General features: G+C 48.3%; 2 protein-coding genes and 1 pseudogene across 4 annotated transcripts; 1 reads left to right on the top strand and 2 right to left on the bottom strand.

Moving 5' to 3' along the window:
• Window positions 1-6,312: 6,312 nt before the first annotated feature.
• On the bottom strand, window positions 6,313-17,703 carry ND-B14.5B (NADH dehydrogenase (ubiquinone) B14.5 B subunit). 2 transcript variants are annotated; one of them, XM_089566409.1, is made up of 4 exons: window positions 17,472-17,703; window positions 16,935-17,078; window positions 16,636-16,733; window positions 6,313-6,485 (listed from the first exon to the last, which is right to left on the bottom strand). In XM_089566409.1, the coding sequence occupies exons 1-3, from the start codon at window positions 17,695-17,697 to the stop codon at window positions 16,636-16,638; spliced, it is 468 nt and encodes a 155-aa protein (XP_089422535.1). In that variant the 5' UTR covers window positions 17,698-17,703; the 3' UTR covers window positions 6,313-6,485. The 2 variants fall into 2 exon arrangements, with proteins under 2 accessions (XP_089422535.1, XP_089422536.1); XM_089566410.1 differs by lacking the exon at window positions 16,636-16,733 and having other exon boundaries at window positions 17,472-17,702.
• On the top strand, window positions 10,633-11,704 carry LOC149372054 (uncharacterized; annotated as a pseudogene).
• A 423-nt stretch (window positions 17,704-18,126) lies between the features above and the next one.
• Dsp1 (Dorsal switch protein 1) lies at window positions 18,127-21,472 on the bottom strand. 2 transcript variants are annotated; one of them, XM_089566412.1, is made up of 4 exons: window positions 21,327-21,472; window positions 19,457-19,785; window positions 19,146-19,320; window positions 18,127-18,999 (listed from the first exon to the last, which is right to left on the bottom strand). In XM_089566412.1, exons 2-4 carry the CDS (start codon window positions 19,753-19,755, stop codon window positions 18,850-18,852), a joined length of 624 nt encoding a protein of 207 aa, XP_089422538.1. In that variant the 5' UTR covers window positions 19,756-19,785; window positions 21,327-21,472; the 3' UTR covers window positions 18,127-18,849. The 2 variants fall into 2 exon arrangements, with proteins under 2 accessions (XP_089422538.1, XP_089422537.1); XM_089566411.1 differs by having other exon boundaries at window positions 21,260-21,406.
• Between the last annotated feature and the right edge of the window lie 1,048 nt (window positions 21,473-22,520).

The raw sequence follows: 22,520 nt of genomic DNA, 5'->3' as shown, positions 1-22,520 counted from the left end.
GGTGGGTGTCAATGCACACAGAGACCATAATGCTTTCACATTCCCATACGTAAGCATTCTTAAGTGTCTTTGCTGAATTTTTTTCCCAACTCCACATAATACCAGATTGTCACCATTTTTATATGTCTACATGCTACTGCCACTGTATAAAGCATGAGAAAACACACACACACACATATGCACATACACAAAGGCTATTAGCACTGCAATTGCACATTCGTAGTGCCTTTCACTGTTCTTCTGCACTCTAAATATAAGAGGCAGAACATTGGTAGACACACTCGGCATTTTGTTCTCATCGCTGTCCATATTAAGAGGACAAAAATACACGGGTCCTAAAGGGCTCAGTGCATTTACACTATGTCCGTTGCCCAGACATCGAGTTTCCATATTAACAAGGCGCAAATACAGTGCAGAAGTTTGGGCCCCAGGAGAACTGTCCATAACTTTGGTCACCCATACTAATAATAATAATAATAATAATAATAATAATAATAATAATAATAATAATAATACTTTATTGCGCCAAATATTTAAAAAAATGTACAGAAATCCGGCCTGCCAAAGCCTCATAGGGCTTGAGCGGCAGAGCCCGACAGGCAGCGGAACCGCGCAGACATACACACAGGCAAAAAAAAAAACACATTCAAAATAACGGACATCAAATTAGTATGACGGTGAGAACAAAATAGACACAAGACTCATGTTACATGAAGGAAAAAAAAAATCCTCATCAGATTAAATCGCAAGGAAGAAAAACCAAAGTGGCATGACAATACCTCAGATCAGTGCAATAAATACAGCAGTAACCAATGAAATCACAAGATTTACTTGACAGGTGGTAAAGCACATGCATGATGTCGTAAACCCTCTAATTAATGTATCGCAGCATCTTTTTTATTTTGTATTTAGTTTTTGCCCGGCAAACACTTGGAGGTAACCTGTTAAAGTGAAAGGGAACGTAATAATCTCTTAAACGCCTTCCATATCTTGTAGACCGTCGGGGAATACAAAAAGGTTCCTTCGGTCGAAGAGACCGTGTGGGAACATACGGAATCTTATAGTCACTAAGCCAAAAATGTTTCAGGACGATCGTTTCCATCAAAAGGCGATCAAAATCTGGTAGAGAAAATACCTTAAAGAGATCAGAATTGGAGGGAAGGCCTAAATCATAGCCGATATTTTTTAATAGAGATCGTAGGAGAGAATTAATCCTGCACTTCCAGCGAACTGCACAGTGACCATAAATCGTTATGCCATAGCGCAGTATGCTATAACCAAGGGCGTTTACGATAACTTTGCGTATTGAAAGCGGCATGTAGTACCTGATGTTGTAAAGCACACAGGAGACGGTTCGGAGCTTTTTACAAACGTGGGACAAGTGATCATTCCATGAAAGAGCACTGTCAAAGTATAATCCTAGGTATTTCACTGTATTTGTATAGCTCAAGGGTACACATTGACATTGGGAACAATCAGATCCGTGCAAGAAAAGGTGATGGTTTAAATCTACCTTCTTCATCGGGCTGTGAAAGCATATAAGCTGAGTCTTAGAGCTGTTAACTTTAATTAGGTTGTTTGAGAACCAGTCCATAGAAATTATTGCTGCAGCTTGAAGAGAAGAAATTGAGTCAGAGTAGTTCGGTGACTGGGTTACAAGTACAGTATCGTCAGCGTACTGGTACAGGCCTACAGGAACAAAGTTTGAAAGGTCATTCACGTAGACGTTAAATAACAGGGGACTAATTATAGAACCTTGCGGGACGCCAGCTTTAATTAACAAAGAAGCGCTCTTTGCCCGGCCAATGGAGATATATTGCGTTCTCTGCAGTAAAAAATTTTCCAAAAGCGAAAGAAACATTCCACGGAAGCCTAACTTGGACAGTTTACACAATAACACACTGTGACACACGCTGTCAAAAGCCTTGCTGACATCCAGAAACAGTGCACACACCACTTGGTTACGTTCAAAAGATCGATTTAACATGTCAGAAAAATCCTCCAAAAGCATTTCCGTCCCTTTACCTTGTAGAAAACCATATTGACACGGTGACAGGATTTTGTGCTTATCTAAAAAACTTGTCATTGTAAACAGCAGATGTTTTTCTAATATTTGAGTCAGACAGGGCAAGACTGAAATAGGACGATAATTCTCATACCTATTACGTGCACCACCTTTGTGAATTGGGGTAACTATAGTGGCTTTCATGTTCACCGGGATCATGCCGCTTGAGATAATGCTGTTGAACAGCGACAGCAACACGCCTTTAAGTATGTCGAACAAGGTTCGCAAATCATCAACTGAAATGCCATCTATTCCCACAGATCTATTGCGTTTAAGACCAAAAATAATTGAACAGAGGTCATCCTCACTTAGCAAAGGTAGGTGTGCAGACTCAACTGTGCTGTTCTTCAGAGTACAAAATAAGGGATTCTGTTGCGCACTGCCCGAAACTTGCGAGAAGAACCTGTTGAATTCATTAGCTATTTTTTCTTCATCAGTGCCGAAATATGACACAAAATCTTTGCCATCATTGCCACGCCTTTTGACACCTCGTAGATTGTTAATCAAAGACCACGTTTTTCTAGTATCAGAGCCTGCATTCTTGAACTTGTTACGAAAATGTACTCTTTTAGCCTGACGAATCATTGCGTTTACTTTATTTCTTGCAACCTTAAACTTGGACCGTAGCAGGATAGATGCAGGTGCCCTTTTCGACTGGGCCCAGAGCAAATCTTTTTCTTTTATAGCTGATAGTATATTTAAGGTCATCCATGAGTTTTCTTTATTGCGCTGCCTGATTTCAACCACGCGAGTAGCCGCTTTCTTAAACTCTTGTAATAGCTCAACAAGCTTATCATAAATGTCTTTCGGGGGCACGTTTTCCAAGAACACTTCCCAATCGTATTCCGATGCCAGTCGGTAAAAGATTTTGGGATCGCAGATGGAAATTTTTTTTTTACCGCTATCTGCTGTTGGAGGGTTCGATTTCCGGGCTAAAGAACAACAGACAAAGTAGTGGTCTGACGGCTTTGTTTCGACGATAGCAGATTGTAGGGCACAATTCGAAGCTCTTATATTTATGTGGTCGATGCAAGAGACGACAAGTTGCCCTGACAGAAATTCTTCTCGCGTAGCTTTCTGGATAGTTGGTTGCAGTCCCCATTTTGATAACAGATCAAGATAATCTGAGACCAGAGCCCTAGAAGGGCGGAAGGTATCTATGTTAACATCGCCTATAACACAGATATAATCTTCATGCGAGTGGGCTGAGAGGGCGTTGTCAAGTTCGGCCAAAAAGAGCCTGCCATTGAAGCAGGGGGGTCGGTATACTGAAAAGAGTATCAGAGAGAGAGCTGGCGTGCTCAAACGCAATGCTACTACTTCTGCTTGCTGGAAGTCAGAATTTAGCTCTGTGACAGTCCAACTGTCTCTCACAAAAACTGCGACGCCACCCCCTTTTCTAGCAGGTCGGGTACAGGAAATTGCTTGGTAACCTGGTATTGCATACTGATTGAAAATATCGGCTGAAATATTGATTTCCGTCAGTACAAATACGTCAAATGTTGAACGAGAAGGTGAAGTTAGTGCCATGAATTCATCCCAGTGCTTTCGGATACTGCGGATATTAACGTGCGTCGCGCAAAAAGCAGGTTGTGCATCACTTGTGAAAAATTTTGTTACTTCGGAAAATGTTGTACATGCAAGGAATTCGAGATCACCCATGCTCAGCAGATCTTATCCAGGTCAGACATCTTCTCAATGCGGATAACAGTCTTGACTTCTTCTGATTTCTTGGCCAGAACTTTGCCGTTACGTGTCCAAACAAATTTGTACTGCTTTTCTTTTCCCTTAGACCTGGCCAATCGGAAAAGCTCCTTGTTTGTCCGTGTCAAATTTTCGTTGAAATACAGCCGAGGGTGAGACTCATCCGTAGGTAAATCGCGAAGCTTTTTCCGTAGAGCAAGCCATACTTCTTTAGACGCCACGTCACGCATCTGAACAAGGATAGGGGGAGACGAACTGTCCTTTTTCGGCAGTCTGTGTATTGAAGCGACTGTATTCGCTTCAAATTCTGGAAACTCTAGTGTCTGAGCTAGATCGCCCATGAAAGAAACCAAATTCTCATTAGGGTTGGTTGGGAGGCCATGTATTTCAAAGTTGCATCGCCTGCTGTACTGTTCAAGATCATTAACTGCGCACCTTGATTGATCCAGCAGCTCAGCTTGAGCGACAACAGTCTCAGAAAGTGATTCCACTCGGGCATGTAGCTGGGTTAACTCAGCTTGGTTCGCTTCTAGGGTAGACATGACAGAGTCATATTTATTAGAAAGGAACTCAATTGACGTTTGGATTTCAGTGACGGTTTCAGCCATCTTTTCACCTGTTGCCTTAAATTGGAGCAGTTCCTCCACTTTAGTTGTGAGAGCTTCAACCGTAACTCTCAGTTGGTCAAGTTTGCTGTTAACTGCAGAGAATTCATGACCAAAAGAAACGCCACTATCATCCGAGTCTGAGTGATTGCTTGCACTGGATTCGCATGATGGGCATGTCCAGGTTTCACGCTTAGCAGTCGACATTTTTGAAAAAGCATTTTTCGTGATAGCAGAACAGCTCTTTCCAAAGTGGTAGCTACTTTTGCAACGAGAACAAGTCAAACACTTTCCGTCCACGGGTTTGGAACAAGCAGAGCATGTAACAGGCATTTTTGCAGTCAGCGGCGAAAAAAATATACAATATATCCAGTTTCAGCAATTGGCAAATCAAACTCACCTGCCAAGAGCGAGAAGCAGGGTTAGACAAAGAAGCGGATTGCCGCTGACTGCGATGATGCCTGGGTGTTGACGGTTTATATAGCTGTTGGCAGACACCATGTGATCCTCCACCCGGCTTCTTGCATCCGGGTACTTTGGGCTTGTCGGCTGCACGTGGATGATAACCGACCAGGTGGACGCATGCGCAACGGGACAGTCCTAGTGGCAGCGTCCGAGATCGCCGTGCGGGCGCAGCCGCCCCTTGAAGATCGTGGTACACCTGATCGGCCTGCCAAGAGCGAGAAGCAGGGTTAGACAAAGAAGCGGATTGCCGCTGACTGCGATGATGCCTGGGTGTTGACGGTTTATATAGCTGTTGGCAGACACCGCGTGATCCTCCACCCGGCTTCTTGCATCCGGGTACTTTGGGCTTGTCGGCTGCACGTGGATGATAACCGACCAGGTGGACGCATGCGCAACGGGACAGTCCTAGTGGCAGCGTCCGAGATCGCCGTGCGGGCGCAGCCGCCCCTTGAAGATCGCGGTACACCTGATCGGCCTGCCAAGAGCGAGAAGCAGGGTTAGACAAAGAAGCGGATTGCCGCTGACTGCGATGATGCCTGGGTGTTGACGGTTATATAGCTGTTGGCAGACACCACGTGATCCTCCACCCGGCTTCTTGCATCCGGGTACTTTGGGCTTGTCGGCTGCACGTGGATGATAACCGACCAGGTGGACGCATGCGCAACGGGGCACAACTGCATTAACGGCATTAACGGGGCACAACTGTATGCAGAATTGGCACACACAAACAGATGTTCGCCAGCGATTCCACAATAAACACTGCACAAAAATTTTGTCTGTACCTCTAGGCAGTGCATAATTGAGGAATGCCCTGCAACAAAACATGCCACACAGCATGCCTTCTGCACTGTGAGACTTTTCCTACACACCAACTAACTTTGATGCAACATTCCCCACTGAGTAGCTCAGTACTTCTGGCACTTTGTACCGGAACCTACCCAGTGATTCATGAAGCATTTTCATCAGTGCAGCAATTTACTCCGAGCCTTCAAATATTCCAAAGCTTCCAAGTCACGAATAGAAGTCCAGGTCTTAAGGACGGACGAGCCAAGAGGAAGGAAGTGCTCAGGGCAGCAGTGCAAAGGCATAAGTACACGCAGCATTCTAAAGCCCAACCAACCATTTAGCATACAAATGAAGTAGGCCAGCTGGACAAATAGACTGCATCATTAATGGCTACTGAGTTCATGCTACAATGTGCTAGGCTTCAAGCTTTGTTAAACGGATTGCATTAATGGTGTGGAAATTTCTGTAATGAGCAGGTTACCATACAAAAAAAACATTTCATAAAAAGAAGCCTAGATGGAATAAATGTCAATTCTCACGTAAATAGCGCTAAACTACATAAACTTTCAAGATGTTCGTTTAATGCTACGTGCACATTCAGCCAGAGAATTTATGCTGTCTTGACCACAGCAAGCTCTACGCGCATTGTAGACATTACACCATTCCCAAGTTACCATAATACATGGGTTCAAGAGCAACTCTTTATTTTTCCAAAATTGACTATGCACACACACTTAAACGAAAAGTTTTATTTCTAGAAGACAACTGCTTAACTATAAACGTTCAGGAGGAAGGCTTGGCAGTACTAACTCATCGGATCGGCAACCAGGTTTCAAGGACATCTCGGTACTTCTTCCGCTCTGAAAGGCAAAACCAAAACCGTAATGCAGAAATGAGGAAAAAAAAGTCTTAGCCCACAAGAACAAATCTGCACAACAAACAAACAAACAACAGCAAGCCAATGCAATGTGACCTCCAGAGGAGTCCACTACAACTCCCTCCTTAGTGTGATGGACTTTTGCAACTCGCACGAAGCTTGGGGTGCATGCAGAAGCCATGGAATGCAGATGAGCTTTACATCTCCAAAGAATATTGCTAGCTCAGTGCAAGTGCTTAATAGTTTTAGATGAAAGCTGGGTGCACAGAGGGGAACAGAAGAACAGACACACATGCACAGTTTTTTTTTCTTCCTTTGTGTGTGTCCAATTTCACTGCACGCAGACATTCATCATGTATCTATACCGACTCCTCAGCCTAGCAACTCTGCTAACAAAGCCTCCACTGAGGACCTGGTTGCATTCTAACATCTGATCACTCAATATTCTTGTTTTTATGTATTCTGATATCAAGTGAATGCAACAGAAACAAAATGCTGGCAAAATTAAGAAGCCAGAAGAAATATTTGCAATAAACGGTCATTTCAGCACTGTCCTCCATGACTATATCAATCCCCCCTCAAGGCTGACAACTACCATTCTGGAGGCCCTTTACAGGTCCTGTTGTCACTCTGCAACATGTGGCCAGGGAGGGATGAGTCTCACCAGAAGCGGACAGACCAAATGAGCTTTTGATGGCAGCTGAAAAGTAATTCAACTGACCTGGACTGTCACATAGAGAGCTCTGATGTGCACATGGGCCAGATAATATAAAACTCATAAAACAAATAGCCTCTTAAACAGGTGCACAAAACAGAAAATGAAAAATCGCACTCAAAAGTTAGCTTGCTCTCTCCTCAGACTTTCAAAAACCTGTGCCTTTCTCATACAACACATCTAGGGGAATATGTTACAAAACAGCTACTCGTCAGGCCCCTTCATGCATCATACTAATGTTACGCAGAAGGTACACTGAAACTGAATCTAAAATAATGAATAGGTGAAGCAGTGCCAGCAGCCTCATCAAATTGTACGCCGCTACTGGAAGTAGCAGCTTTGCAGGATAAATAAAAAAGTGAAAAAAAAATTTTTTTTTTTTTTTTAAATACGGTCGATTTGGGTCAGTGGGCCAAATGTGAATTAGGTGCGCTAGCAGTTCGGTTTACACTTCAGTTAGTTCAGATCCAGTGTTCACGGATGGCAGCTGTTTGTATCGGAATAGGTCATTCCGTACATTCATAGACCCCTGGGAGTCTTCCTACCACTCCTGGCGCAGCGGTGGAGCGGTAAAGCAATGCGCCACTGCCCTTCTATGGCAGGTGCTGCCATCGGTGGGACTTGGGTTGGGATCCAGGGTGCTCTTCTCAAGCAGCCTGTCACGATTAATTGAGCTGCCGTCTGACACGGTGGGGAGAACGGAAGGTGCAACGGTGGCGAAGGACTAATTTTGATTCCCAATAACCCTGCTTTTATGCATTCAAAACATTCTTACTGGAAGAGATTTATAAAGCAATGTCCTCCAATACTGAACGTATACCACACCTTTTTTTAAGTTTATGGTTTATGGGGGTTTAACGTCCCAAAGCGACTCAAGCTATGAGGGACGCTGTAGTGAAGGGCTCCGGAAATTTCGACCAGCTGGGGTTCTTTAACGTGCACTAACATCACACAGTACACCCAGCCTCTAGACTTTAACCTCCATCGAAATCCGATCGAAGCGTCCGGGATCGGACCCGCGTCTTTCGGGTCAGCAGCCGAGCGCCGTAACCACTGAGCCACCGTGGCGGCTGTTTCGAAACCACTTTAAGGCTAAATGCTGAAAGCAACTATAGAATGCGCACAAATAAAATCCCAATGCCACCCTCTTAAATCAAAGTTCAGCAAAACGTTGAGTTGGACTAGTTGGTAAGGATTCATAATAAAACAGTGCAAAAGACAACGGACCAGAGAAAGGAGAACACAGGACGAGCACTGCGTTCTCCTTTCTGTGGTCCGTCGTCTTTTTCGCTGTTTGATTTATAATAAACGTTCTAACCCAGGTCCACCCATTTTTTAAAATATTTTTCCTTTACAGAATGGGCTTCACTACATCCACTGCAGATAAAAGGCCGCTCCTATATCCCTTTAATTACACAATACAACACACAAAAATCACTGAAAGTTACTTTTGGTTTCAGTATGCACAAGTGTTTAGTTATAAACAGGTGCACTGTGACCGCTAACAAGGCTCTTTTTCTTTAGTTGTGTAGATGTTTCATACAAACAGTCTTTGAACCTTGCGAGCCGCTTCTTTTGGGGTGCACTTCTGCGAGGCGACGCAGGAAGTGAAGCCGCAGTTGCCGCTGTTGATGTACATGAGGGTTGAGGAGTGGCTGCCGGTTGTGGAGTGGGCGAAGCCAGGTGCGATGAAGGGCCCGGGCGGCTAACATCAGCGGCTGACATCAGCTGGGTTGAAGGCGCGTCCCAAGATGAACCCTGGACCACGGTTCCGGAATGTCGACTGGTCGGCAGCACTCTGGTGCAGTCGATAGGCGGCCAAATGTCAGCAAAAAGAACCGCTGGGGCTGGGGAGGGCAGTTGCTGCTGAACCACTTCTGGACGAACCGCAGAAAACTTGGACGAGTGCTACACTCGCCCATCATCCAGCAGATATGATGCAGGTCCACGTTGCTCCACAACCTTCCGAGGCTCCGAAAACTGAGCTGACAGTTTGCCTTGTACAGTGGGCTTGCGAACACGCATGTACTGGCCAATCTGGAAGTCACGACGCTTGGCGCCACTCCGCTGGTCCACATAAAGCTTGTACTGCGCTTGCTTCTCCTCAAACCTCTGCCGCAAAAGCTTAAGCACTTTTGTTGAATCCACTGGGAAGCACTGATCCAGCAGGCCTACAACATTGAGTCTTGTGAGGGGCACCCGGCCATGAAGTAAGATGGCTGGTGCAATTCCTGTCGTGGCACGTGGTGTACAGCGGTAGACACCGAGGTAGTCCACAATAGCTGTACGTAGGTCACGTCGCTCACACAGAGCCAGCTGAATATAAGACTTGAGCACTCGATTGAATTATTCAACAAGTAAGTCCATTGGCTTGGGGGTGATACACTGACGAGTAGCAATGGCGTATCCCCCCCGTTTGCGGAGGAAAATTTGCATGGCCATCGATGAGAATTGTGGTCTATGATCAGACACATTCTCTTGAGGGTAACCCTCCCAAGCAAAAAGGCCTAGCAGAGATTGTTGAATTTTTTCAGTTGTGATGGTATCAACAAAGAAAACCTCTGGCCACTTACTATAATAATCCATGAGAGTGATCGCAAAGCAGCAGCCACTAGAAGCTTGGTCAAAAGGCCCCACGATATCAATGCCAACCTTATTCCAAGGTTTTTCTGGGAAGGCGACAGGTTGCAGAGGAGCTGCTACCGGATGAGCTGACTTGTCACAGGACTGGCACATTACGCATGTCCGTACCAATTCTTCGACATGCTCGTCCATTCGTAGCCACCAGTAGAGCTCTTGCAGCCGACTCTTCGTGTGGATGATTCCAGGGTGTGACTCGTGCGCGATGTCCATGAGGCGGCGGCGCAAACTTTCGGGAACGACGAGTCTGTCACCTTGGTACAAGACGCCCTGCACGACGGTCAACTCCGAGCGGAGGAGATAGTATGGCCTGAGGTTCTCCGGGAGGAGTTGTCCGTTGTGTCCGCGCCCAGAGTAGAGGCACCAGAGGCCAGCATGTAATTCCGGAACGCCAGCTCCCATTGCTCCCATGGAAGGGCAGGACGACCAGGAGTCGGCAGGAAGGGCGGTGGTGGCTGAAGCCCAGAAAAGCTCACGACGAACGTTGAGCAGTCCACATCAAGGTCCTGAATTAAAACAGCATCCTCGTCGCCAAAATATGTCTTATCATAAGAAGGGTTAATTAGAAACTGAGAAACAGTACACACAGCATACGGTCAAGCCGATCTGTGTTTTCTCTACTTCCTCGTCTTCCCCCGTACGTGCGAGTGCGTGCAGCGCACCTGACACGCTTCATCTTTATCACAGAAACAATATCCAAAAATCATGTGCACCTTGCAGAGTTCCTGCACAATACCGAAAGTTGGGCGCTCGTTTGCGTTGTTCTGCCCATCCATTGTGTTCCCTTCGCACTATTTTTCACCATACTCCGACACAATGCTGACAACACAAGCTTCCTAGCACACTGTACCAACAACCTGCACACCTATCGCACCAGCTGAGCATAGGTCTCTTCGATTTGGCTGCACTGGCTGCACGAGTTCCGAGAGTGCAGCACTGTCGTATACGTTTTGCCAGTGCAGCGCACGCCCTCTGCACTCTCCTCTTCGTTTTGTACAAGTGCAGGCCTAGTTCTCGACTGCGCTGCACTGACTTCAGAGCCAGTGCCAGCCAGTTCACGATGCCGGGTGTTCCTCCGAGTGCGCAGCAGACGACAGTGGAAATAGCTGTCGGCGACACCACCAAAACGGTGACGGCTCTTCGTAGCAGCGACGGCTCCTACATTCCTGATGGGAATGGATACCTGTACGAGGGAACAGGTGAGTGTTGTTCGATGGCTTACTGAAAAAACGTGGTAAGCATGTGGTGCGCGGTTTTGTTTGTCTGCTATGGATTCAAGCTATGAACAGCAAACTCTAAATTCTGGATTTTCTTTTACATGTGTGCGAATTGCGCGTGCCTGCGCTCGGTACTGACCGTCTGAGGAAGCATTTTGGTACTCACAAGCAAAGTTGCAGCACGCTAACGCCACAGACTGGCGCTGTCAAGGGAAATGCACCCTGTGCAATTTCTCGGTTACTTCGCTAGGTTTGCGCGTCTACAGCTCGTTCTCATTATTTTTTTTTTCTTTTTCAGATGGCGTACGCTACACGCTTGTTTTTCAAGCTGAGGATGCAGCTGCCAGCCCACCATGTGCTTCCGACGAAAGCGGTATAGACGCCTCTGCCTCGGCAGGGGCAGTTGCATCTATACCTTCTTCTGGGGAAGCAGATGTCGAGGCCCTTTGGAACGGTCCAAAAACGCGTTTTTTGATAGATATGTTGATCTTAAGGACCTCGCTGGCCAGAAAGGGGGATTCAGGTATGTGTCCATCCCCGATTCCATGCAGCATGCTTGCAAACGCAAAAAAAAAAAAAAGTATTAAAAAAAAAGTGAGAGAATTTGCTCCGAGCGGCTACTGTATTTGAATGTATTGGCAAACGTAATACAAACCAAAGTGCATTTCATATTTCATCTCAGCATGCTTTTGGAAATATGACCCCTATTTTTGCAGTTGAGTTTAATACTTGCTGCAGTACGTGTTTCAGTTCTGGCTTGATTTCTTTAGGACAAAAAAATGATGTGGACGAAGTTGGCGAACCTCCTCAACGAAGAGTTTGGAGGCACCCTTTCGGCTATCCAGGCCGAGAACAAGTGGAAGTCCTTGGAGCGCATGTTCAAAAGAGCGAGAACAAAGAATGGTACATCGGGGCACCACCGTGTGCCATGCGAGTATGAGGAGTGAGTACCCAGTCCAATAAATGTCTAGCTGACTTGCTGAATAGTTCTAATAGGACTTACACCATGTAGGGAGCTGGCCAGTGTGTTGGAAAAGGAACACCATATACAGCCGCCAGCACTCCTCGAGACTGGAGTCTCTGCAGGAAGCTCAGAGTAAGTATACTAATTACATTAAATGCATTTGTCCTAGTAGATAGGCTTACAATTGGAATAGCAGACTAAATTTGGTACATGAGAAGGAACACACATGACAAGGCTTGTGGGGACGCCTTCGTCCCCTGCGTACGCTTTCCCTCAACGCACCCCACTGTTGTTAGCTGCCCCCCCGAAAAGCACTCCTCTCGGTTCGGTTACTGTAACTAACAAGGGAGGGCGCTCGCGTCGCAGCGACACCAGCGCCACGGATGGCGTTTTGCTGCGCGCTCGCGGGGAGCGACGGGGTCTCTTCTCCCTCGGCAACGGGAAGCGAACGGACGTTTCGCTCGCAGCTTCGCTCTTCGTCGACGGGCGCCTCTTGGCCGGAACTTACTCCCGCCGAGCCCGACCCGCTCGACCTCGGAGTTTATCCCTTTGCCCTACCGTGGGCGGACGTTCGCTCGTAGCCGTGCTGGTGAGTCGGACATCCTAGATTCCTCAGTGTATTTTGTTGCTAGCTGGCGTTATTGTTGCTATAGCAATAAATGCCTTGTTTGTGTCAGCCAGTGTGTCGTTCCTTTGTTCCCGTAGAGCACGGCCCGCCGTGGTCGGCGTGCGCTCAGTAGCGTACGCGACCACGGGGTGGGGTCAGCGCGGCTTTGAACCATGTCAGCCGCGCTTAAACGGGGAGAACGTGTTTATCTCCCCCCATTTTAAACACCACATCTGGCGCCCAACGTGGGGCCTGCTCTTGGAACATTGGACGACAGTCTGTTCGGTTCGAGGAACGCTCTTTGTCCGGACTTGACAAGTGCTAGGCCTAGAGTGAATTTTGATCGCTAGGACCTGCGGCATGCTTTCTTGAGTGCGAGGTCTATTGCGCTGCAGCATGTTTGAACTTTTCGACATGCTCAGCATGTTTTTTTGTGAAGTTTTCTTCCTGGAGTTTCTTCAAGAACCACTTGGTCCGCATCGAGGGAGCGCGAGGCCTAGCGCCCGCGGAGTTGCCGAGCCCGAAGCGAGTGAGTACGGAAGCCGCGTGGGTGGTCCGAGTTTTCTGTATATATTTTCTCGCTGTCTCTTTTTCGACTCTGGGAGTCGCGGCTCTGGGAGCCGGGTGGCCTGGGGCCACGGGTGCAGTTACGAGCTCGCTGGTATTGCAGCTCGGCACCGGGCGTTCCGACACCGTCCGATACGGTGGGCGCCGATCGCTCAAGCTGCTTTGTGCAGTGAGCGGGGAGGACCACCCCACAACGCTGATGTCTCCTCGCGGCTGCGCGCACGAAACCCGTTTCGGGTCTTTCTTTTGTTGGGGGTCGTCGACCTTCACAGTGGTAGTGAGGCCTAAGGCTATTCATAGCTGCCTGCACCTTGTCAAAAGTGACACGACCACCGGACCGTGGTATTGAGAGGGGGCGCACTTTGCTGGCCCACCCGTTTTTTTTAACCTCGCATGAACCGAGCATTCTCGTTCAACTCAAGAAAGGGCTTTGTTCACTCGAACTTTGCGTTGCACGGCCGCCCGACACCTTTTGCTAGCGAGTTGAGCATTGAGCCACGAGGCTCTTGTGTACGCCGTTTCCCCTCCCGTGACCTACGTTAAAGGCATGCGGAGTGTGTTTTGGCAATCTTTCAGATCCAGCGGAGCCACTGCGGCTTGCTGTCTTGTGCACATCGTCTCGCTGCCGCCTGCTGCGACGGAGCGGCCTGTATCCTGTTCGCCGCATCCATCCGGGGCAGCCGTGGCGAGACCAGACAGCAGCCACCTCAGGCTGCTGTTGCCTTGGCGACTACTGCGGAATCTTGGACTGCAGTGGTCAACCGGCCCTCCTCTTCGCGGGCCTGCGGGCACGTAGTCCGCGGGCCATGCGAGTCGTCCCAGCGGAGACCTTCACGCCGCCTTCGGAATACCGCGGAAGACTGCGTGCACCCTGTCGGCGTGACCTCCGCTGCACGACCTGCCTCAAGTGCATGAAGACCAGGAGACTCCTCCATAGCATGTAACTTGAAGGCGCGTGGGTCTATTTAAGGTTGGGGGGATGTGGGGACGCCTTCGTCCCCTGCGTACGCTTTCCCTCAACGCACCCCACTGTTGTTAGCTGCCCCCCCGAAAAGCACTCCTCTCGGTTCGGTTACTGTAACTAACAAGGGAGGGCGCTCGCGTCGCAGCGACACCAGCGCCACGGATGGCGTTTTGCTGCGCGCTCGCGGGGAGCGACGGGGTCTCTTCTCCCTCGGCAACGGGAAGCGAACGGACGTTTCGCTCGCAGCTTCGCTCTTCGTCGACGGGCGCCTCTTGGCCGGAACTTACTCCCGCCGAGCCCGACCCGCTCGACCTCGGAGTTTATCCCTTTGCCCTACCGTGGGCGGACGTTCGCTCGTAGCCGTGCTGGTGAGTCGGACATCCTAGATTCCTCAGTGTATTTTGTTGCTAGCTGGCGTTATTGTTGCTATAGCAATAAATGCCTTGTTTGTGTCAGCCAGTGTGTCGTTCCTTTGTTCCCGTAGAGCACGGCCCGCCGTGGTCGGCGTGCGCTCAGTAGCGTACGCGACCACGGGGTGGGGTCAGCGCGGCTTTGAACCATGTCAGCCGCGCTTAAACGGGGAGAACGTGTTTATCTTCCCCGATTTAAACCCCATAGGCTAAGCACTGACTAAATGCTGAAATAACATTTACATTGTAAGCAATGCTTCATATTTTCCTAAGCAGTTGGAGCAAAAGAAGCATGTCATATGTGTCCATTCCTGTGCAGCTCGTTTCCTAGTGAAGTACTAAATGCAAACCACTGAAAGTGATGTAATGTTTGTATCCATGTGTGCAAAGTGTGGCCGCAGAGGACCCGGGCTCCGTCAGGAACATGGAGGAGGTGCCGGCCAGCATGCCCCGCAGGAAGAGGCAGAGGACATCTTCCAACAGTGTCCTTGCTGAAACGCTGCTGAAACTGGACGCAGCCAGAGCCAAGTGCCACGAAGAGCACATGGCCAAGTTTGACATGCTCATTGAAGTATTGAGAATAAATAAGCAGTAAACCCTTGCACTTTGGTGTTTCGTGACCTGTGTGCCACATACCCCAAATGAAAAGGAAACGTTCAAAATATGTATCCACATTTATTCACTTCCACTTGAACAGCACTAGAATAAATGCAAGCACTGCACAAACAGCATGGCAATGGCATGAAACAATCATGAAAACAAGGCTGCCTTAGCATAGCTGCTTTGCAATGTCAGAGCCTCACTGTAGCCTACCAAATTAGGGTCAACATGTCCTGTTAGCTCTCGGCTTCCTGCATCGTCGCAAGGTGGCAGAGTCTCCAACTCTTCCAAAAGATCCCTTTCTTCATTACAGAAATTGTGCAGAACACAGGCAGCCATTACAAGGAAGCAGCACTGTGCTACAGTTTTGGCGTCGACGAAGTACAACCCTCGAAACCGCTGCTTTAACAGTCCAAAAGTGTTCTCAATGGTCACCCTTTGCTGGCTATGCCTTCCGTTGAAGTTTCTTTTCCACGAAGGAAAACTGTTCTGGTTGTCTCTGAAGGGAGTCATGAGCCACGGCATTAGTGGGTAAGCGCAGTCCCCAAGAAGGTGCCCACCATCGCACATTGCGGATGCGTTGTGAAAGAAGGAGCTTTCTCTCAGCACATGCGCATCGTGTGTTGATCCTGGAAAACCGACGAACACGTGCGTGAATCTGTTTCTATCGTCGCAGATCCCCTGCAGTATGATGGATGGAAACTTCTTCCGGTCGTAGTACGAATGTGCAGATTGATCCGGCCTGAGGATCTCCACATGACATCCATCGATGCAGCCGATAGTGTTCCGGGGCCCCCTGCCACCACTCTTCGGGAGGAATCCAGCTTTCACGCGGACCATCTCCGCGCTGCTAGGCCAGCAGATTACTTCGTCCCTCATGGCGTGCAAAAACTTCACAACACGGTTGACAGACGTGCACAGACGACTCCGTCACGTCAAATTTATCGGCAATAGAGTACATTGAGCTCTGGGAGCCTATGTACACTAAAGCTATCAGGCATGTTTTTTCAGCCGAAATCTGCCGCCTTCGGGGAAGAAGGCTGATGCCATGAAGCGAGCACTCAGCTCGTCGAAAGTCCTTCTAGACAGCCGGAAGAGTCTCTTGAACTCCACTTCGAAGTACGTGCCCACTACAGTTTCACAGTAGCCAGGGATACGATGGCGATCGTTTCTGACGAGACCACATGCAACTAAAATGCACATCTCGTCGAATTCTTCGTCGCTGTCGGACTCTAGCAGCTCCAGAGCCGCTTGCAAGCAGGCAGCCATCTCCATCACGTTTACAGACACACGCACGAAAAGCCCGATGCACCACACAAGCAAAAGAAAAAAATGCAGCACGAATCAATAGAGCACGTGCACCCGACTCAAAGCACCCGCCTGCCTGCCGGCGAAGCGACGCTGGCGATGCGCTGCAGACGACAAGGCCTGCACATTTTGTGAACTTGCCTATTCGTTTTGACAGCGACAGTGCGGCGCTAGTGTTGTGAACTGCCGGAACTGGCCTTGCGCGCTCGTTGCACGGTCGCGGAACTTTTGCGGAGCTCCTGCAGCCAAATCGAAGAGACCTCATAACTCTGTCATTTGCTTCTTCAATATGCCGGTTTGTCACTGGCCTGATCACTGCCAAATTTGTCTAGCCGTGACAATTCGCCAACACAAAATGTCTGGTCGGCACAGCCAGTAAACGCCCCATACCAGTGAGTGGCAAGTAAGCAGCTTAAATGTGCGGGGAACCGACACCTTACCGGGTTCGGGAAAGTCCTCCGGGTGCAGCATAACGTAGTGACGAAGAGCAGCATCTCTCTCCTGCGATCGGTACTCCAAGAAACGAAGAAAGCCAGCGCCAGCAGCACCACCCAAAATCATGCAGGAAATGTGCTTCTGGAGCCCTGCGGAAACGCACAGATCGGGCACTCTGAGAGAAAATACGAACTAACAAATCAAGAAACGGAGGACGCGTGACCGCCTGTCGCGGAGAAACCCCACATTAGAGGAGAGTACCACACCTAGCCTAGGAAGTAAGAAAAAAAAATACAGATCGTATTATTTAATGCCCGGCACAGACTGCTCTAGCAGTTTCGAATGTCGACGGCCATGAGAACCAGGTGCTCACGCATAGCATACACACACACACACTGATGCCGATCATGGGCAAAAGACCGCAACTGCTCCAACGCAGCAGGTAGCGAGTGCGCTACAGAGACCCACTACGAATTCTAGGTTGAACTTTCATGTGCACCGTTAATATTTCAAGGGCAAAAGTGCCCATGCAGCAAACTTACCACTAAACGTCGGCTTCCTCAAGAACCTGTTCGACGCGCACGCTGCGATTCCGCCGAGCACGGCAGGCACAGCCCAGTACCAAAAACGTTTCATGAACACTGCATGTTCATTTTCTGGCAAAGGACGGAATAAATTCTCGTAATACGGAGAAAGCTGCCCGTATTTCGTCTCGCCCTCCATTCCGGCTGCGGTCGGCATCTGCCGCGAGTAATGGATCAACACCATACAATACCCTCTCCCACGAAGCATGGAGGGATTGAAGTGGTGATGATGATAGTACAAGATTTTTCCCTGAAGCGGTGTGGTGGCAACCACCACTGTCGTTGACCCCTTTTGTCGTTCGATAATCACCGTGTGCAGATAGCTATGACGTCGAAAATTTTGCATAGACCATACCACGCTGGCACTCGCAAACGACTAAAAACATAAGATGCGGCCGTACTCTAGTCAGCTCATCGCTCAAAAATGAACTGGCAACCGCCGTTCATGAACTTGCGCTCGGAGCTCTATTCACGACGACCATTTCTCGGCCCCTAGAGACGCGCGCTGCCTCCATGTTCATTGCCTAGTTAACTAGTATTAAAACTTCATTGCTACTACGCTACATTATTACTAAACTACTGGTGTAGCACCCTTCATCACGGGACCAAACAGTGACGTGCTAAATGTCTTTATTGAAAGTCATTGATACAAAAAACAGTCACGCCACTAAAATGAGTGTCTTGGTAGCAATGACGAATGAGCAAAGGAGGTGAATAATTATAGCAATGAGGTATGACAAACAGAACGCAACTGAAGACCCGAGACAATACATGTGGCACCGGAAATTAAAACCCTTAGGGCCAGCAAAAGCCTCGGGGGAAAAAAAAAGTATATACAGGCTCACACATCTGTGCAAAAAATACATTGGCAATCCCAAAGCTTACAACGCGGCTAAGTGATCTTCAAGATGGGCGAGATGCGGTCTTGTCACACTGTATATAAGCCAATGATGACATTCGGTTACAACTTTACATTCTTAAGTTAAAACAGCGTCTGAATGTTCTTCATATGCTCACATGTACAAAAAGAAAGGGCAACTGCAGCCAGTGAACACAAGCAGCAGGGGAAGTAAAAAAAAAATGTACATAACACCCGTTTTGGGGCCCCATAAGAAGCCTGTTATCTGTTTTTAGACTAATGCATAACCTGGGACCCAGAAAAAAAAAGAATGCGCAAGTGAACCAAAGTAATAGTAATCAAGAATCGGCAAACAGAAGCTATGAACACAAAGTGGTGCAGCCACATGGGCAGACCTCAGAACAAGAAATAATAGTAAAACAAGGGGCGGATGGGAAGAAACAGAAAATGAAGTGTATGCGTAAGAGTCGAGGCTCCTCAATCTTCATCATCCTCGTCCTCCTCAGCATCTTCAGCCTCATCTTCTTCCTCCTCTTCCTCATCGTCGTCATCCTCGTCCTTCTTCTTGGCCTTGTCCTTTGGAGGAGACCCTCCCTTGGTCTTCTTGCCCTTGTAGGCCTTCAGTTCCTGCAAGAGGAAAATGAAGCACAGTGTGTTGAAGGGAACAAGTTCCCAGCTCTACTATATACAGTAGGCTGCACAAGAGTTGCACCAAAGATGCGGCAGACATCAGCAAAATCAAAATTGGTTTAATGAAAACAGCTGCAACTTGCCTTCTCATAGCGGGCCTTGTCCTTGGCAGCCAGACCCTCGTACTTCGCCTTGACGTCGTCACCAACCTCATTCCATCGACGGCCAAGCTCCTTTGCCACCTCGCCAACAGATGCATCTGGGTTCTCTTGGCGGACGTTGGGTCTCTCATCATTGCAGAACCAGAAGAACGCCGACCTGCATCAGAATGTTGAGGTGAGCAAGTTTCAGCAGCCTTGAAGGAAAAATTGACCGTGACCAGCAGAAGGTTGAAACTGTGTCCACCATGCAACTACTACAGTGTTTCGTAGGCAAATGTTAAATGGGAACTCACAGCGGGCGCTTGGGTGCGTTGGGGTCCTTTGCGCGCTTGCGCTTCTTGGACTTGTCGCCCTTTGGCGGCTTGTAATCTGCCATCTCGGAGTCGAAGCGCTTCTTGTCCTTGTCGGCCATCTGGTGGAAGCGCTTCTTCTCGCCCTCGCTCATGGTCTTCCAGCGTTCAGCGCACTTCTTGGAGAACTCGGCGAAGACCACGTTCTCGTTCGGGTGCTTCTTCTTGTGCTCTTCGCGGCATGTCTGCACGAAGAAGGCGTACGCCGACATCCGACCGCGAGGCTTGTCTCCTTTGCCCATGGCGAAGTTCCGGTCAGTAGATCACAAATCCTGCGGAGGGAAAAAAAGCAACAACTGTTAGTGAAGCGGGTAAAATTCGCCGAAGGGCTGAGCAACTGCACTCGATTCGGTATGACGAAAGTCGTCTGCATAACAAGGTAAGGGTTTGCAAAAGCCGAATACCAGTGAACAACAAAACGCTAAACTACCGTGCTGAAAAAAAAAAAAAAAAAAGGGCCGCGCAACAACCCCCGCGCCGATAGTACCGAAAGTTACCCGGTTATAAAAAAAAAAAAAAAAAAAAACGCGATGCGCTTCCCCCAGGAAATCGTCTGCTTCGAATTGCTGCCGCAACCCTCTCCCCTCCCTCAGGGCAACTTACCTATGCCGCACCTCAATAGTCATCTACTCTGAGAAACGGCGAAAATATTTTAATTCAATTAATGGAGCACGAACAGAAACTCGCGCCAAATATAACACCGCCCGCGAACGCAATAAGCCCGCCTAAACGTACGACATACCGGCGAATGCGGCGGCCGCCAAGACGCCCAAGTGCTGCAATTTTACTCACTTCAGAAAAACAAAGACTGAGCAGTTAAAATTTCCTTCGCATGGGTCGGTAATCACGGCGAGCGAACTCTTAAAAAGCAGATGCTACTCGATAGCAGACTACAAGAAACCAAAAATACCCCACAACGCCACGCAGCGCGTCTTAAGTGGCTGCCACGGAAAAAAAAGTGAGGCGGCCAGACATTTACAATGAATTTGAGGCGAATTCCAGCCTGGGAAGCCGTCTACGCAGAGAAATTACACAACAGAAGCAAGCGCGACGCGTCCCTACCTGCAACCCGCAAGCGAGGCGCGTAATGGAAGCCAACGCGGGAGCCGCAAGCACTGTAAATAGCTATGAGCGAGGAAGAAATCCCCGTCTTCATCAATGAAAGCCCCGTCGAAATATGCCCTTGAACGTTATCATGGCTTCCCTTGCTAACACTTGCAAGCCGGGGCTCCTCGCTGCAAACTTCCCAAAAAACTTAACGCCCGGGCATAGCCGGCTTTTGCTATGGGGCAGGCGTCCCATAGAGTATAGCATTAGGTTCCCAATGAGCGTCCGCTCTGCGTCCATAGCAAAAGCATGGGCCACTGTGCAACAAAGGCTGGAAAAAAAGGCCCACTTTGACGATTTTTTTAGGCTAGAAGAACGTTCCTTTTTACACCGGAAAACTATACGCAATAAAATTTGAGCCCTCTGCTATATGCCAAAAGCCTCAAAACGAGTAAAGAGCCAGCGAACTCCGCGAGATAAATTTTCAAACAGAAGCGATCCCAGCCCCCAGGCCACCATAGAAACACCATGGCGTCCATAGGCTTCCTTTGTGAGGCCTCGCCTAGCCAAGGGTTCCTACGGCCCCATAGAGTTACATGTAATACTCCGTAGACGAACTAGCGAAATACGTCGTCTTACTAAATAATGTCACGATGAAAAAAAATCGCAATCATCTGCAATGATTTAGAAGACACTTACTGCGCACAAGATGGAGGCTCAGAGGTATTTCGTTGGGAAGATTTGCAATAAACAAGTCGGCACTCACTGCAACGATGGCTTCCTCGGATCCTACCCACGGAGCAGAAACGCTACGCCGTTGAATTCTCGCCACAGGAAAGCATTGGAAAAGTCGTGATTGGCTGGATTTGGATTGAGCGCAAAACCTCATCCTATAGAAACCTGAGTTGTTATCACGTGGGTTGCAATGTTGACCAATCGTAGACGGGCGAGGAGGGAGCGCGGGAATCACGCGTGAAGAACGTTGGCGTAAGCTGCGGCGGTTGCGGCCTACAGCGGTAGCAGACGACATCGTTATGTAGGCAAAACGTACAACATCAGCAGAGTTAAACAACAACTAGCGTAACGAAAATTGCTAACTGCACTTATACGCTGCCTATGTTATACGATTTTAAATGAAAATAGCTTCCTCTAGGGCTTTAAAATATCTGCGTGCGGCTTATTTGTGAGTCGTAATAAATCTATTTAGTTGGATTTGCTAGCAATAAATCTCAGGAGCGGTAGGAATAACGATGATTTGTGATAATTACAATGGTATGTAACAGTCGAAGAAAAAAAAACGAAATGAACAGAATAGTCAATTAAAAATTAGAACATGTCTCACCAATGCTCTAAACTAATGATCCAAAGGCTGTAGGGCAGGAATATAATACACGCTGCGTGCATTATTCAAAATATCAACAGAGCTCTTTTCTCGGCATGGGAGTTTGTCGACGCTACGCATAGAGTTAATACGCTACGTCATCCTTAGGTACGGTACTAGTTTCGCCGAAGCTCTGTATTTCCCAGCGAAAATTTTATGACACTGAAATAATTGATGAGGACAGCGAGAAACCAGCAGAACAAATAAATCAAAGCAAACTACGAGCCACGAGCACGACATGTTGCTGAGTCCATGCTCTATTTCACGGTGCTCTGCCTTTTTTGGGAAGCGTCACTTGGCCGGCTTTGCGAGATGTTTCAATATAAAGTTAGTGAGACGACGCGCCGGTCGGCTTCAGCGCACGCTTTCAAAAAAAAAGTGCAGAGTGGCGAAAAAGACTATGGTGGCGCTGCAATCAAAGTGCCATCGTTAGGGGGCTTACGTTGTCGCCCCGTCGCGCCATTGCTTTGTGCTCCTGCTGCTTGATCTAAAAAAAATTATGCTGTGACCTTTGTCGATCAATACTCCCGCGTCCTATAGTAATAAATAATAATATTTTATCTGCACTGGAGAGCGCTA

The sequence above is a fragment of the Amblyomma mixtum genome, chromosome 1, assembly GCF_055824585.1.
Source record: "Amblyomma mixtum isolate Tamu chromosome 1, ASM5582458v1, whole genome shotgun sequence".
NCBI lineage: Eukaryota > Metazoa > Arthropoda > Arachnida > Ixodida > Ixodidae > Amblyomma > Amblyomma mixtum.
The sequence above is the reverse complement of the archived record's forward strand: the minus strand, read 5'-3'. Positions and strand labels throughout refer to the sequence as shown.